General features: G+C 44.2%; 1 protein-coding gene and 1 long non-coding RNA gene across 5 annotated transcripts in view; both read right to left on the bottom strand.

The window, feature by feature from the left end:
• Nucleotides 1-408: 408 nt before the first annotated feature.
• LOC118234221 (ornithine decarboxylase-like) overlaps nt 409-14398 on the bottom strand; it is a 54149-nt gene continuing 40159 nt past the window's right edge. For 2 of the 4 annotated variants that reach the window (XM_035430629.1, XM_035430649.1), the window contains exons 3-10: nt 7194-7367; nt 5993-6165; nt 3951-4167; nt 3408-3491; nt 2707-2869; nt 2392-2507; nt 2003-2217; nt 409-800 (exon numbers count right to left, since the gene is read on the bottom strand). In XM_035430629.1, coding sequence (XP_035286520.1) covers nt 662-800; nt 2003-2217; nt 2392-2507; nt 2707-2869; nt 3408-3491; nt 3951-4167; nt 5993-6165; nt 7194-7367 — 1281 coding nt within the window. In that variant the 3' untranslated portion in view covers nt 409-661. Of the gene's footprint in view, nt 801-2002; nt 2218-2391; nt 2508-2706; nt 2870-3407; nt 3492-3950; nt 4168-5992; nt 6166-7193; nt 7368-7795; nt 7948-9615; nt 9708-9963; nt 10105-14398 lie in introns of those variants that run through there. The other 2 variants (XM_035430634.1, XM_035430642.1) reach the window with 2 other exon arrangements.
• LOC118234273 lies at nt 10432-12809 on the bottom strand. The gene is made up of 3 exons (XR_004766640.1): nt 12669-12809; nt 12321-12412; nt 10432-10576 (listed from the first exon to the last, which is right to left on the bottom strand). It is a non-coding gene; the product is annotated as an uncharacterized LOC118234273 (long non-coding RNA).

The following is a 14398-nucleotide window of genomic DNA, read 5'->3' as shown; positions in this document are numbered from 1 at the left end:
AGTGATTAAATCAGTAGCTTCGTTTATGTCTTTGATTATTGTCGTTCAATCCACCTCTGAGGAAAGTATGACAATCCCCCCATGTCAGTAGCAGAACCGGGTGAAATTGAGCCGATTTATTTGTACCTGCAGGCATCATTTAAACTGGAAATAATAAACTATTTGCTCTTAATATAAGTTTATCTGCTCTTAAATGTCACCACCGTGTTTTTATAATCCGAACGCATCAAATCCGTTTACTCTTTCTTTGTGAGCAATCCACAAATGACATTTGTCCACACAAATTGTTACTCTCATCACTGTCACAGTCACTGTCACCGTCAGTGCCATCCCTAAAAAGGTGTTTTACTTCAACATAGTCTGTATAAAATAAAGAGCCGGAAAAGTAATTTGAAAAAGTCAGGAAACTTATTTCAAAGAGCTTTTTGGTTTAATTCTTAATGTAGGCCACCCCAGCTGGCCTTGGCTTGTGCTGCTGCTGCACTGTGTAATCTGTTTATAGTTGCTCAAGGTCGTCTGCTTCTCCGTCTTCTTGGGCCCGTATCTGCAGAGAAACCTAATAATTTTGCTTAGATTCACACAATAATTTTGTTAAAGTATCTTCAATTCAGTTCTTCACCACACATCGCCACTTCATAGGGAGTGCACTGCATGCTGCGCATCATGGGAGTGGCTGCACGTGGGCAGGGCTTGGCAGCTCCAGGCTGCTCTCCTTCCTGCAGCAGGACGGCAGGTCGCTGGGACAGGCCTCTTCAATGGGGCCATGCAACCCCTGAGTGGAGATCTGCTGAATGTGTTGCCTGGAAACAAGAAAGAAGGGGGGGGGGGGGGGGGGGGTGGGCAGGTCACTGGAGGTCAGGGCCAACAATGGCTTTCAAAGCCACAGTTGTGTTCACAGAAACATTTCAATCCTTTATTTCAAGCAGCATATTATATTTTAATGGCAGTTTTCCCTCTTTGCATCATAGGTATTAAGATCCTCTTGATGGAATGTTCCTAGTCGGTTGATGAATTTTAATGTGGATTGATTTATGTATTTTTTAAAATGTCGTTTTGAAGCCAATGTCACTGAATGTTTGAGACAGTTTCAGTTCTTTTTTTTTGTTGCCATTTTTCTCCCATGCTCTCCCCAATTTAGTCGTTATACCAATTCCCCGTGTGCATCACAGTCCTGGTTGATGCACTATCCTCTCTCAGCCTGGGGAGGGTGTAGACTACCACATGCCTCTTCCTACACATGTGGAGTCGCCAGACACTTCTTTTCACCTGACAGCGAGGAGTTTCACTGGGAGAGCGTAACGCGCGCGGAGGTTCACGCCATCTCGCCCAGATCCCCTCCCAGCTGAGCAGGCCCCGAACAACCAGTAGGAGTCGCTAATGCAACGATCAGGACTCATACCCTCACCAGCTTCCCACCCGCGAACACTGCCAATTGTTTTCGCAGGAACATCTGATGTCTGACCAAGCCGGAAGTACCGCTGCCGGGGATTGAACCCCGGTCTCTGCGGTGGTAGGCGAGTGCTTATACCTTATACTACCCAGAGGGCCTGATATTTTCAGTTCTTTTAACAAAATACACTGAATGTGGATACGCTGATGGTTAGGACCTAAAACAGGTTAGGATTTCAAAAACCACACTGCACCTCTAGGGGGCGACATAGCTCAGGACGTAAGACCGATTGTCTGGCAGTCAGAGGGTTGCCGGTTCAAACCCCGCCCTAGGCATGTCGAAGTGTCCTTGAGCAAGACACCTAACCTCTAACTGCTCTGGCGAATGAGAGGCATCAATTGTAAAGCGCTTTGGATAAAAGCGCTATATAAATGCAGTCCATTTACCATTTACCTCTAAAGACCACGAGACCAAAATAAGCTGTTCAGCCACACCTGGCACCTTTGCATTGATACACATGTTTTTGGGGATCATTCTGAATCTTCCCCATAAAGCTAAATGTTACAAATAAGGCAAAACACGACAGAAAACTTAAGGAACTTAGGCACATACCACACACTCCGGGACATCACATAGTGGATGTCGGGCTTCTGGAAGCCGTTGAAGGTGGAGGAGGAGATGATGGTGTAGGCCCCCATGTTGTGGAACAGCAGCCATTCGCCCACCTGCAGGTCAGGCAGGATGCACTGCTCCAAAATGCAGTCCAGCCCGTCGCAGGTCTGGCCCCAGATGCTGCAGGGGTAGGTGCGCTCACCCGGCTTGAGTTTCTGCAATGAGGCAGAGAGAACTCACTTACGAGCAAATGCAAACATGACCTGGCACTGCAACCGGACGAGGGCACTTATGAGGACACACAAACAAATATGATACGGCACTGCAACTTGGCAGTGTTGCCAGGATTATGAAAGCACCGTGCCAGTTGACGGTCTTTGTGCTCGCACCTTATGCGGACTTGCCAGGACATAGGTGTGATCCAAAAAGACTGCGAGGAATGAACCATAGACCCCCTCGTTCACGTAGTACATCAGGGTCCTGTTGTTGGCCCCATCATTTTCATCTGTGACAGTGGGGGGAAGTGGAGTTAGAGCTGTGTGAGGAGAAACAGGTGCCATCCGACAGGTGACCTAGTTATACTTCAGATCTTCTGAGGTATGTAGTATGTTCTGACTTTCTGCAGACAGAGCTAAAACTGGCTAAAGAGCTTAATGATGGAGCATGTGGCTTGTACACCATTTTCCTGACCCCACCACACTTACAATCACAGGCTAACTGCTCCTTCATCACCACCTTCTTGGCGATGATGTTAACCGCCAGCGTGTAGGCTGAAGTCACATAGTAGCGGCCTGGCTCAGCGATTACTTGGACTTCAGAGTCGGCTGGAAAGTACTTGTCCAGCGCTGGGTTTATAACAGCTGTGAACTGGGGACGAGGACGTACAGGTCAGATCAGCCAAGATTAAAACCCAGCTCTTCAAGCTCACCCAACAAAGCAAGGATGTTCATACAACCTCCATTCACACAATGGATACTCTTAGTCTGGCCCAGACGGTCAGCAGCACTGCTTATCTCTCTTCGACCTTACAATTAACTGGCTGATTGATGAATGTCACCGATTGGCCAGAGATTCCACTCACTTGGCAATAGAGGTCAAAACCATTCCCTGTTTGGAGATGAAAAATTGAAAGCCAGCAGAACTACTGGCCTCCAGGACCAGATTTGTGAATGGATCATTTACACATTAATTTCTACCCTAGGTCTTTTCCAGTGGATACAGGTCTGGCACTAGAAGCCTGATTCAAATAATCAGCTGATCATGATTTACAAACAGGGTGAATCAGGTGCTTTTACGCGATAGGCTGAAACAAATGCCTGCACCCACATCATCCTCTTACCAGAAAAGATCTGAATCTCGTCTGTACATTTTGTGTGATTTCCAAGAGAGAGAGTGGAGAAATTACCTCCTCAAACTTCAGCTCGGAGTCGTTGGACCCAGGGAATCCCCCGCCAATGTCCAGAAGGGTCATATTGTAGCCCAACTCCGCCTGCAAAACAGCCAGATGTCAATCATGAGACCACATCTTTAACACAATGCAGACTCCTACTACCACAGATAAGATCACTGCGCATCAAGCCACATCACCACATGCTTCTGCAGACTGTCACATCACATGATCAGCTATGACAGGAATCTGAAAGTCCACTCCCTGATAGGTTGTCACATCTACTGGATTTTGGTGTGCTTCAGCACTTAAAGGCTCCGTTGAAGTCATTTATTGTCTAAGGTCCACTCACCTTGTTTCCAGGGGCAAAATGTTACTGCTGATTAAAGATCAGAAAAAAAAAAAAATAAATGAGAAAACTGAAACCCTCTACGGTTGGAATTTGAGATCTCTGAGCTAAAGGGTTTATTGTCAAAATGGGTAGTTTTTCAACACTTAACTACTAGCTCAAGCTCCAACTGCCGTGTGAGTGGAGTGTTTCACACAGTGCCGGGCGCTCACCCCCATGTCGAAGACGCAGCGGGCGTCTGAGATGGCCTGGCTGTAGGTCTCGGGGTCGGTGCAGCTGCTGCCCACGTGGAAGCTGACCCCGATGATGTCGAGGCCCAGCTCCCGCGCACGCTCCAGGAGCAGCCGGCTGCTCTCCAGCGCCGCCCCAAACTTCACGCTCATTCGACTCAATGCCTTCGAGTCGTCCGTGGCGATGCGGAGCACCAGCCTGAGGAAGAGGAGGAGGAGGGGAGGGTGGTGCAGGACAAGGGTGAGATTTTCCAAAGGACATATGCAAACAAGGAAACTACCCAACACACTTCCTTTTACTCCTTTCTTTTCCAGCCATCTATAAAAAAATTTATTTAAAAAAATCAGTTTTCCAGTTTCAAACATGTATTTTTTGAATATTATTATTATTATTGTTGTTGTTATTAATTTATTATTATTTCTTAGTATCTATTCTCAGTACATTACATACATTTTCTTATTTTATTCCTACTACATGATCTCAAAGAGTAAGACTTTATCTAGCGAGCTTCCCTGTCCATAAGAATTAGGCGGTGAAAATAACTACAATGCGCTCTGACGCGTGACTAGATGACACACTCGCTCGCAATAACGCATTAGCTATTGACACAGCCTCATTATTTCTTATTATATATTCTCAGTAAGTTAAATGAATTATATTTTCTTATTTTATTTCTACTGCATGATCTCAAAGAGTAAGACATTATCTAGCGGAGCTAAAGAGTGAATCAAGTGTAACGTTAGATGAAATTAAATTGACTGGACGAAATACGTGAAAAAAAACTACAATGCGCTTTCGTGCAGGTTACCCGCGCTAACTGTTGGTTGATTCATTTCTCCAACAGCAGTCCTTCTCTCATGTTATCACGACAAAGCTAGATAACATGGCTTTAAATGATCCATGTTAGAAGTGTTTTATCTGCGTTTTTACTGTCTGGTTAGCTTGCTACGATGACGCGTGACTAGATGACACACTCGCGTGTCACGCGATCACGCATTGGCTATTTACACAGCATCATATAGTAGCTAATATCATTATATCAGATAAAAAAAAACAAATGTGTGATACATTCAATCACCATTTTATTTTGTCTGGTTATTTATTTGAGAATACAGCGATGTCCTCTGGAAATGTAGATCCTACGCTGCTTATGTGCTCACTGCCACTTTATAAAGGCTTGCTAGCCAGCTAGCTTGCTAAAGTGAACCAAATATGTTAGCTAGCTCGCTCGCTTGATAATGAGGATTGATAAACATAGTGGTCGTATAAACGCATTGAATTAAAAACTTTCACTAAATATGCATACCTTTATTGCGGCAATCGAATCTGTGCAGACAAGTCTTGCAGTGGAGAATATTGGATGAGGCACGAGTGACAAACGTCTTATTAGAGAAGTAGCGCGTCAGCTACTGCAGTTCACACTTGTATTAGAGCTCTCTCTACTGGATAATTCTAGTAAATAGCAATTACAACGTTCGAACAGACAAGTACAGATAAATAATCATTGTTTTTTTGTTTATTATACTTATTAAAAAATCGGGGCACATCGGCGGCATAACTGCCGATCCCGATGTCGTCAAAAAAGTCAAATAATGGCCGATATATCGGCCACACCGATATATTGGTCGGGCTCTACTACAAACTCATGGGTCTGCAGGTGCACCAACAGACCAGGGTACTCTCCCACCCTGCTGCAAAATTAGCATTTATATTTGTTTGGGCCTACACAAATGAGTTCAGGCAAATTATATTCCCGAAGACTGGAAGGCAGTGAATATCAAAACAATGCTTCAATTGTGCTGTTAATTCTGCACTCTCATAATGATGTGCCCTCTTGCCGATCATGCCAAGCTCTCATTCTTTCATGACATCTCGTGTGATTCTTTGGTGTGATTAGAAAACCAACAAGTTGTGCCTCCTGCTACAAGTTATGCCTCTTAAGTCCAGCCCCTTTCTTGCAGTCCGTGGACAGAACTTTCTTGAAAAGAGCGAAAGAATATGGCAGTCAGTGCCAGTCACTCACTTGGCGTTTTCATGGTAACGGGCGACCTTCATGAGCTCCACCTCGCTGTCGAAGGTCATCATCTGGACCCCGTGGGCAAAGGCGTACTTAATGTGGGACACCTGCTTGCAGGGGTTGGCGTAGATGATCCTGCTGGGGTCCACCCCGAGAGACTGCACCAGCTGGATCTCATTCTGAAAAAGGGGGACAGGTGCAGGCAAAACAGGGTCACGGGACATCCTGATTAGTTCAAATTAGGACAAGACATGTTTAACTGCCATCTAATCTACAAATGAACTGGCACACTACTAATAAGCAGGCATGAGAAAAATACTCCTATATAGGACTCATAATCTGATATTCCTGCACACTAAAATAATAAAATAATGTTGAAAAAAAAGACTTATGATTGCTCTTACTTGATTGCTCGTGCTTGATATGAGAGAGAGACAGTTCTGGTGGAATTCAGACAGTTTCTGCAACAAACTGAGATTTATTTTGTCCCGTCTGTGTCACTTCCGGGTGAGAGTACTGCTGGCATCCTGCTTGACTGCCACTTCTCCCCGCGTCTATTTTCTTGATAATTGTTGAAACTGCACTGAATCTCTGGACCACCGCTACCTCTCTCGTTCCATCGACTACTGATTTACTAACGATATCTTCTGTGGAAAAACCAGCACCATTGCTTGCACTCAGTTTCCCCCTCAGCTTAGTTCAGATCAGTCCCAGCTACCATCCACCTGTGTTGCCCAGGCTAATGTTGCCTTTCCCTGGATGCAGTCTTTCCTACCCTCACCGTGTAAGATAACCTGACAGGTGTAGTCCCCTCAGTTTGACAAAACTGCTGCTCTCCCTCTAGAAACCTTGACTGGATACCTCTTACCTCAACAATTAGAGGTTAGAGGCATATCTCCAACCTCTCTTTCTTCACCAAGACCCTGGAATACATTGTTGCATCCCAACTTCAAGCCTTCATGTTGTGCTGTAATCTTTTTGAACCCCTCCAATCTGGATTCTGCCCACATGACAGCACTGAAACTGGCCTAGTCAAAGCTCTGAATGATGTACTCGTGTCTGCTGATTGCTGCACCCTCAGCATCCTAATCCTACCCAGTCTAAGTGCAGCCTCGAATCACAACATCCTATTGGAAAGGTTGCTGCACACAAGCATGCAAACACGAACTCCTGCTGGAGAAAAATAGTCGCTAGTGTAGGGCAGTACCTTGCTGGCGCAGTCGAACCCCGTCCCCAGAGTGGCAAGCGTCATGACAACGGCGCGGCTGTCGTTGCACTTGACGGCGTAGAAGGGCGTGACGCGGGGCAGGGCACGCACCCACCTCAGGTGCTTCTTCAGGACCTCCCCCAAGTCCGCCACATAAAAGGCGTCTTTGTCATCCTGGGGAAGGGTGAGAGGTGACATCAAAGAAACTCAGTAGGAAACACAACGGGCACAAAATTCAACGACATCATCAAAGCACCAACGGTGAGGCAAGACGCCAAACCGTAGATCTCAAATTTTTGTCAGAGAGATGTGCAAGTGTCTGCTGATTTCAGGTATTCACTGAAGCTGTTTGTTTTTCCTAATTAGGTGCTATTCATGGCAAGATTAATTGTTTACACTTTTAAGCCACACCATGTCAGAAATATCTATGTATGCTTGCTGTCTGCTGGTTTCAGGTATTCACTTCAAGAGACTGAATGGCAAAAGAGTCCGCACACATTGTTTAAAAGACCCAAACTGACTGCTTATTGAAACCTCTGAACCTCTGAAAACACTGCAGCTTTCGAGGAAAATTTGAGATTTCACTGCACACACTCACTCACCGACATGGATGACTCGGTGATCCTCTGCTCAAGGACGTCACAGGCACAAGACCCCTCCTCCAGGACAGTGAAGTCAAAGTCCTCTGGAGTGTAGGAGTTCATGGTCTCGCGGGTTCTTTTACTTCTATTTAAGAAACTGGTTTCAAAACTACCTGCAGAGACAAAGGAGAAATGCTGAAAATAAAACTTCTGCCATTATCCTAATGATAAGCCAATTGTGTGGAGCTATGTAAATGCAAATTGAAATCAGGAATTAACAGGTGGATGATCATGCAAACTTTGTACAGGTACAGAGCAGCCAGACCGGTTCACCGGTGGAATTGAAACCTTTCAGATAAGACTATAGGGCTGGGCCTGCCGAGATGTATTTATTCTGCTATATCAAAACTAAGCAATCTGTTAGCCAATAAAAGACTCTTTTTACAATTATATACATTTAGATTCCTTGACATACACACACACAATACAGTAGCCAAAAAAAGCTTCTATTATTTTTACTTGCATATAGCAAAAGCAGACTCTCCAACCATTTGTTGGAGTCATATGCAACGATGGGCTCTGCAACAGTCTGCCCACCAACAGGATATGAGGTACAGGAAGTCTGAACTGAATGAGAATGCGGATGGACTCTCAAGACTCCCATTGCCTGTGGCATGCCCTGAACCAGCAGAAGCTGAGATTTTCTATTTCAAAGAAGTGGCAGCTGCTCCAGTGACCTCCTCAGTGCATGTGAAGAAACACATACACCTTGAGCCTGTCATGTCAGAGGTTATGGACAACATCACTTCTAGAAGGGGAGAAGTGGTTAAACAGAGTTTGAAGCCATATCCGATGAGGAGGAAGAGCTCACAGTTCAGTCCTGGTTTTGTTTTTCCTTGGGTGTTATAGAGTAATTATTCCACCACCTCTGAGAGAATGTGGTCGATGAGCTCCAGTCTGGGCATTTGTGGTGCGGTGCGAATGAAAGAGATTGCACATAACTACTTCTGGTGGCCAGGATTGGATGCAGCTATTGAAGAAAAACCCAAAGCTTCTTCGGTCTTTCCAGAAGCTGAGAAATGGCCCACACCTGGAGCTGGCTGGAAGACCCATGGCAGAGAGTCCACATAGACTTCACCGGGCCATTTGAAGACCACATGTTCTTAGTTGTTGATGCTCACAGTAAATGGCCTGAGGTTGCCATCATGAAAAGTACTTAATCAGAGATAACCATCAAGGAGCTATCTTCAGCCAATTTGGTCTACCACAACAATTAGTGAGTGATAATGGGCGACAGCTGGTATCTGACAAATTCAAAACCTTCGTGGAAGAAATGGGATCCAGCACATTAAGTCAGCACCATATCACCCATCTACCAATGAGTCAGCTGAAAGGTTCGTACAGACCCTGAAGCTAGGTCTAAAATCTTCCCAGAGTAATGGTTCCTGGAACAGATCACAGTGTGTTCCTGCTGTTTTCAACAGTATGTTCAGGGAACCACTAGAACAGTCTAATGTTTGTTTTTAAAGAAATGGGACATTCAAGGTAAAGGGTTTGTATTTCCATTTGCCGGAGTGTGGCACAGTGGGTAAGGAACTGCGCTTGTAACCGAAAGGTCGCAGGTTCGATTCCCGGGTAAGGACACTGCCGTTGTACCCTTGAGCAAGGTACTTAACCTGCATTGCTTCAGTATATATCCTGCTGTATAAATGGATACAATGTAAAGTGCTATGTAAAAAAGTTGTGTAAGTCGCTCTGGATAAGAGCGTCTGCTAAATGCCTGTAATGTAATGTAATGCATTAAGTTTGTCCCTCAAGGCTTGTGGTTGGGCATTATGCACATTAGGTGTGTTGTGGTAGTTCAAACTCCGTTCCTCAGTAAAATGATGAAGTGCTCTCTCTCCTCTTGTGTGTTCATTCTTAGTTGTAGTTCCTTCAAAATAGTAAGTATATAACAGAAAGTCATAAATTAACTTTCAAATTCACATCATTTCACTTCCAGAGCAGGCTATGTGTACACAGTAAAATGTCCAATGTTCATTCAAGTCCTAATAGAGTACATATGGGTACAATAGGAAGCAATACAATATGTGTTGATTTAACCCAGAAGTTTGTACCCCCAACTTTGATAATCTTACAGGGACGTACAGCAGTAAGTCACATCACACAGATTATTGGGTATGTAGTACCTGCCTGCCTGTTCTTGCTATGGTGTGAACAAACACCAGAAGATCCTGTGGCTCTTCACCACCTGGGCTGCAGATACTTGATTTAAACCAGGGGCATCAAGCTTATGTCCTTCTGCAGTAGTTCCCAACCTCAGTCCCGCAGGACCCCTGTGTAGGATAGGTTTTCATTCCAACCACAAATTCAATCCCAAAATGTTTAACAAGCTGTTTGTTTTTCCTAATTAGGTGCTATTCATGGCAAGATTAATTGTTTACACTTTTAAGCCACACCATGTCAGAAATATCTATGTATGCTTGCTGTCTGCTGGTTTCAGGTATTCACTTCAAGAGACTGAATGGCAAAAGAGTCCACACACATTGTTTAAAAGACCTAAACTGACTGCTTAATAAAACCTCTGAACCTCTGAAAACACTGCAGCTTTGGAGGAACATTTGAGATTTCACTGCACACACTCACTCACCGACATGGACGACTCATTGATCCTCTGCTCAACAACATCACAGGCGTAAAACCCCTCCTCCAGGAAAGAGAAGTCACATTCCTCTGGAGTGTAAGAGTTTATGGTCTCGCAGGTTCTTTTACTTCTATTTAAGAAACTGGTTTCAAAACTACCTGCAGAGACAAAGGAGAAATGCTGAAAATAAAACTTCTGCGCTTAACCTAATGTACTTCAAAGTTTTATCAATGAAGGAACAACTTCTTTGACTAAAGACGGCACAAATAAATTATCTGCCAGCCAATTGTGTGGAGCTATGTAAATGAAAATTGAAATCAGGAATTAACAGGTGAATGATCATGCAAACTTTGTACAGGTACAGAGCAGCCAGGCCAGTTCACCGGTGGAATTGAAACTTTTCAGATAAGACTATAGGGCTGGGCCTGCCGAGATGTATTTATTCTGCTATATCAAAACTAAGCAATCTGTTAGCCAATAAAAGACTCTTTTTACAATTATATACATTTAGATTCCTTGACATACACACACACAATACAGTAGCCAAAAAATGCTTCCAGAAAAAAAAAATGTACTTGCATATAGCAAAAGCAGACTCTCCAACCATTTGTTGGAGTCATATGCAACGATGGGCTCTGCAACAGTCTGCCCACCAACAGGATATGAGGTACAGGAAGTCTGAACTGAATGAGAATGCGGATGGACTCTCAAGACTCCCATTGCCTGTGGCATGCCCTGAACCAGCAGAAGCTGAGATTTTCTATTTCAAAGAAGTGGCAGCTGCTCCAGTGACCTCCTCAGTGCATGTGAAGAAACACATACACCTTGAGCCTGTCATGTCAGAGGTTATGGACAACATCACTTCTAGAAGGGGAGAAGTGGTTAAACAGAGTTTGAAGCCATATCCGATGAGGAGGAAGAGCTCACAGTTCAGTCCTGGTTTTGTTTTTCCTTGGGTGTTATAGAGTAATTATTCCACCACCTCTGAGAGAATGTGGTCGATGAGCTCCAGTCTGGGCATTTGTGGTGCGGTGCGAATGAAAGAGATTGCACATAACTACTTCTGGTGGCCAGGATTGGATGCAGCTATTGAAGAAAAACCCAAAGCTTCTTCGGTCTTTCCAGAAGCTGAGAAATGGCCCACACCTGGAGCTGGCTGGAAGACCCATGGCAGAGAGTCCACATAGACTTCACCGGGCCATTTGAAGACCACATGTTCTTAGTTGTTGATGCTCACAGTAAATGGCCTGAGGTTGCCATCATGAAAAGTACTTAATCAGAGATAACCATCAAGGAGCTATCTTCAGCCAATTTGGTCTACCACAACAATTAGTGAGTGATAATGGGCGACAGCTGGTATCTGACAAATTCAAAACCTTCGTGGAAGAAATGGGATCCAGCACATTAAGTCAGCACCATATCACCCATCTACCAATGAGTCAGCTGAAAGGTTCGTACAGACCCTGAAGCTAGGTCTAAAATCTTCCCAGAGTAATGGTTCCTGGAACAGATCACAGTGTGTTCCTGCTGTTTTCAACAGTATGTTCAGGGAACCACTAGAACAGTCTAATGTTTGTTTTTAAAGAAATGGGACATTCAAGGTAAAGGGTTTGTATTTCCATTTGCCGGAGTGTGGCACAGTGGGTAAGGAACTGCGCTTGTAACCGAAAGGTCGCAGGTTCGATTCCCGGGTAAGGACACTGCCGTTGTACCCTTGAGCAAGGTACTTAACCTGCATTGCTTCAGTATATATCCTGCTGTATAAATGGATACAATGTAAAGTGCTATGTAAAAAAGTTGTGTAAGTCGCTCTGGATAAGAGCGTCTGCTAAATGCCTGTAATGTAATGTAATGTAATGCATTAAGTTTGTCCCTCAAGGCTTGTGGTTGGGCATTATGCACATTAGGTGTGTTGTGGTAGTTCAAACTCCGTTCCTCAGTAAAATGATGAAGTGCTCTCTCTCCTCTTGTGTGTTCATTCTTAGTTGTAGTTCCTTCAAAATAGTAAGTATATAACAGAAAGTCATAAATTAACTTTCAAATTCACATCATTTCACTTCCAGAGCAGGCTATGTGTACACAGTAAAATGTCCAATGTTCATTCAAGTCCTAATAGAGTACATATGGGTACAATAGGAAGCAATACAATATGTGTTGATTTAACCCAGAAGTTTGTACCCCCAACTTTGATAATCTTACAGGGACGTACAGCAGTAAGTCACATCACACAGATTATTGGGTATGTAGTACCTGCCTGCCTGTTCTTGCTATGGTGTGAACAAACACCAGAAGATCCTGTGGCTCTTCACCACCTGGGCTGCAGATACTTGATTTAAACCAGGGGCATCAAGCTTATGTCCTTCTGCAGTAGTTCCCAACCTCAGTCCCGCAGGACCCCTGTGTAGGATAGGTTTTCATTCCAACCACAAATTCAATCCCAAAATGTTTAACAAGCTGTTTGTTTTTCCTAATTAGGTGCTATTCATGGCAAGATTAATTGTTTACACTTTTAAGCCACACCATGTCAGAAATATCTATGTATGCTTGCTGTCTGCTGGTTTCAGGTATTCACTTCAAGAGACTGAATGGCAAAAGAGTCCACACACATTGTTTAAAAGACCTAAACTGACTGCTTAATAAAACCTCTGAACCTCTGAAAACACTGCAGCTTTGGAGGAACATTTGAGATTTCACTGCACACACTCACTCACCGACATGGATGACTCGGTGATCCTCTGCTCAAGGACGTCACAGGCACAAGACCCCTCCTCCAGGACAGTGAAGTCAAAGTCCTCTGGAGTGTAGGAGTTCATGGTCTCGCGGGTTCTTTTACTTCTATTTAAGAAACTGGTTTCAAAACTACCTGCAGAGACAAAGGAGAAATGCTGAAAATAAAACTTCTGCCATTATCCTAATGATAAGCCAATTGTGTGGAGCTATGTAAATGCAAATTGAAATCAGGAATTAACAGGTGGATGATCATGCAAACTTTGTACAGGTACAGAGCAGCCAGACCGGTTCACCGGTGGAATTGAAACCTTTCAGATAAGACTATAGGGCTGGGCCTGCCGAGATGTATTTATTCTGCTATATCAAAACTAAGCAATCTGTTAGCCAATAAAAGACTCTTTTTACAATTATATACATTTAGATTCCTTGACATTCACACACACAATACAGTAGCCAAAAAAAGCTTCTATTATTTTTACTTGCATATAGCAAAAGCAGACTCTCCAACCATTTGTTGGAGTCATATGCAACGATGGGCTCTGCAACAGTCTGCCCACCAACAGGATATGAGGTACAGGAAGTCTGAACTGAATGAGAATGCGGATGGACTCTCAAGACTCCCACTACCTGTGGCATGCCCTGAACCAGCAGAAGCTGAGATTTTCTATTTCAAAGAAGTGGCAGCTGCTCCAGTGACCTCCTCAGTGCATGTGAAGAAACACATACACCTTGAGCCTGTCATGTCAGAGGTTATGGACAACATCACTTCTAGAGGGGAGAAGTGGTTAAACAGAGTTTGAAGCCATATCCGATGAGGAGGAAGAGCTCACAGTTCAGTCCTGGTTTTGTTTTTCCTTGGGTGTTATAGAGTAATTATTCCACCACCTCTGAGAGAATGTGGTCGATGAGCTCCAGTCTGGGCATTTGTGGTGCGGTGCGAATGAAAGAGATTGCACATAACTACTTCTGGTGGCCAGGATTGGATGCAGCTATTGAAGAAAAACCCAAAGCTTCTTCGGTCTTTCCAGAAGCTGAGAAATGGCCCACACCTGGAGCTGGCTGGAAGACCCATGGCAGAGAGTCCACATAGACTTCACCGGGCCATTTGAAGACCACATGTTCTTAGTTGTTGATGCTCACAGTAAATGACCTGAGGTTGCCATCATGAAAAGTACTTAATCAGAGATAACCATCAAGGAGCTATCTTCAGCCAATTTGGTCTACCACAACAATTAGTGAGTGATAATGGG

Source organism: Anguilla anguilla, chromosome 1 (genome assembly GCF_013347855.1).
Source record: "Anguilla anguilla isolate fAngAng1 chromosome 1, fAngAng1.pri, whole genome shotgun sequence".
In the NCBI taxonomy this organism is placed as follows: Eukaryota; Metazoa; Chordata; class Actinopteri; order Anguilliformes; family Anguillidae; genus Anguilla; species Anguilla anguilla.
The sequence above is the reverse complement of the archived record's forward strand: the minus strand, read 5'-3'. Positions and strand labels throughout refer to the sequence as shown.